At 30.1% G+C, this 2,442-nt stretch overlaps 1 protein-coding gene across 1 annotated transcript; it reads left to right on the top strand.

Annotated features, from left to right (window-relative positions):
* Window positions 1-939: 939 nt before the first annotated feature.
* On the top strand, window positions 940-2,442 carry LOC108851997 (RPW8-like protein 3). Its single transcript, XM_018625480.2, is given in 3 exon segments — window positions 940-1,329; window positions 1,878-2,092; window positions 2,095-2,442. Coding segments are annotated over 3 exon segments (639 nt in total). The 5' UTR covers window positions 940-1,036; the 3' UTR covers window positions 2,226-2,442.

Below are 2,442 nucleotides of genomic sequence, written 5' to 3'. Positions count from 1 at the left end.
TTCGAACAATTTAAATGTAGAAGTATTATTATTATTCATCATTCAGTTTTGGTTTTGGCATTTTGTTTTTGATTTTTTTGGTTTTAGAAATTTAGGAACCGTTAAAATATTTATAAAGTTTGATTTGGTTTTACTTGGGTTATTTTGGTTTTTGGTTCTGTAACAAAGTTGGGAACTAAATAGTATTTAAAGGATATTTTGTTATTTAGAATATATATATATATATAATTAACATTTGTTGGTGTATAATTTGTATTTTAAAAATCCAGGTACCCATTTGGTTCATGATTCGGTTTCAGTTTTTTCGGTTCCAGAGATTTGGAATTTGCTCAGCCACTTATGAAATTCAATTCAATTTGAATTCTTTTTCCAGTTTGCTACCGTTTCGGTCGCGGTTTCCAGTTTGCTACCTATACACTACATTATTATATAGAAACTCATTTTAAAAAAAATATATTTTATTTTAAAACCAAATCTAGTTTCTCTTAAATAAAAGAGAAGTGACATTTGAATTCTTGTAAGTTTCACGAAAATTTTCTTTTGTAAGCTCTTTTTTCTTTTAAATAATAGTATTTTATACAAAAGCTTTATACTTAAGATGAATTTGTCTAATAATGAATTTTTATTTTAAAAGAAAATAACTCATTAAATAAAAGACAAGCGACATTTGAATTCTTGTAAGTTTCACGAAAAAATCTTTTGTAAACTCTTTTTCCTCTCTTTCTTTTAAATTATTATTTTATTTTAATCATATGAAATCAAATTAAGTGAGTTGACTGATTACAAAGTAAATCACTGAGATTTGCTAACTCGGTATTTTCCTCGTAATTTAATAATCACATTAACTTCTAGATCCAAATATCTCTTTTATACCTAGAAAGATAGTCGACGTCGACCCCTACTAATCAAAGTCTCTGTCTTTTGTCTCATGTAGTTAATTAATAGTTCACATTCTCCATATAAATCGGCTCCTCATTCATAAACCTCTAGAGCTAAAGCTGATCTCCTCCTATCGCGTTGATCTAGTCTCAACAAAATGGTTACTGAGCTTATGGCAGGGGCTGCTCTTGGACTTACTCTCCAAGTCATCCACGAAACCATAAAAAAAGCAATAGATAGATCTTTAGCCACAAGCAAAATCTTGTACCGTCTTGATGCTACAATCTGTAGGATCACTCCGTTTGTGATTCAAGTCGATAAGCTCAGTGAAGAAGTGGGGGATTCTTCGAGGAAAATCATTAAAGATCTTACGGAACTGCTTGAAAACGCTGCTTCTCTTCTTAAGGCTTATGCGGAGCTCAGACGCAGAAATTTAATCAAGAAGTATAGGTTTGTATTTTTTTTTTTTGAGAAAGGGTTTTATTTGAGATTATCTGTACACATGGATACCATTAGAAACTTATTGATATCATGATTTACATGATTCATGAATTATTGGAGATGGTTTAATGGTTATATTAGATCAGGGATGGTTAATCACATTTTTGGGGTTAAATTTCATGGTTAATATAGTTTTATTTTCAACAAAGTATAGTTTTCTTGTAATTTCTGTCAAAAACAAAAATTGGTATAATATTTAACATTTTACCAAAAAAAAGTATAGTTTTCTTTAAGAGATTTCCAATCAGTTTAAGTACTACAACTATAGGTCTCATCTCAGTATCTCACTTTGCGTTTAGAAAATCTCAATTTTTTGGATAATATAGTTTTATTTTCACCAAAGTATAGTTTTGTTTAAGAGATTTCCCAAAAAAAAAAAAATTGGTTAATTATCTATTATTTATTTTCCAGCACCCTGCTTCCGTTTATATCCAAATTATAGGTTGGCTCCCAGCATCAAATATAAGAAAGCCTATCGTTGTGTTGTTGATCTGTAGGTACAGGAGAAGCATAAAAGAGTTGGAAGCTTCATTGAGATGGATGGTAGATGTGGATGTTCAAGTCATCCAATGGGCTGATATCAAAAAACTCATGGCCAAGGTGTCTGAGATGAACACTAAACTTGACGAAATCACGTGTCGGCTATCAGATGGTCCTTGGTTCAAGAAGAATCATAGCATATTACAAAGTAGTAATCAGAATACTGTCAAAGAAATACCCAGTCTTCAGAGGAAAATGTTGGATGTCTGAGTGAGGGATCTAAACCGAAGATCGATATCCACATTCAATGGAAATCAAGAAAAATGAACAAAGATCGTGCGATACGATTCACTTTGATCACGTAAAATAAAATTATTTGTACAAAATAAAGTGATCAAATGTTATTCTGTGAAACATTATCAGTTAAGTGTGTAGAAAATAAAATTAACTGATCAAATGTGATTCTGTGGAACATGATTAGCTTAAAATGGGGTTGTATACACAAATTAATTGTAAAATTTATTTTTAACACAAATCTGATGTATAAATGTGCCAATAGTTATGAAAAAAAATATAAATATA

This window comes from Raphanus sativus, chromosome 4 (assembly GCF_000801105.2).
Source record: "Raphanus sativus cultivar WK10039 chromosome 4, ASM80110v3, whole genome shotgun sequence".
NCBI classification, from domain to species: Eukaryota; Viridiplantae; Streptophyta; class Magnoliopsida; order Brassicales; family Brassicaceae; genus Raphanus; species Raphanus sativus.
The sequence above is the reverse complement of the archived record's forward strand: the minus strand, read 5'-3'. Positions and strand labels throughout refer to the sequence as shown.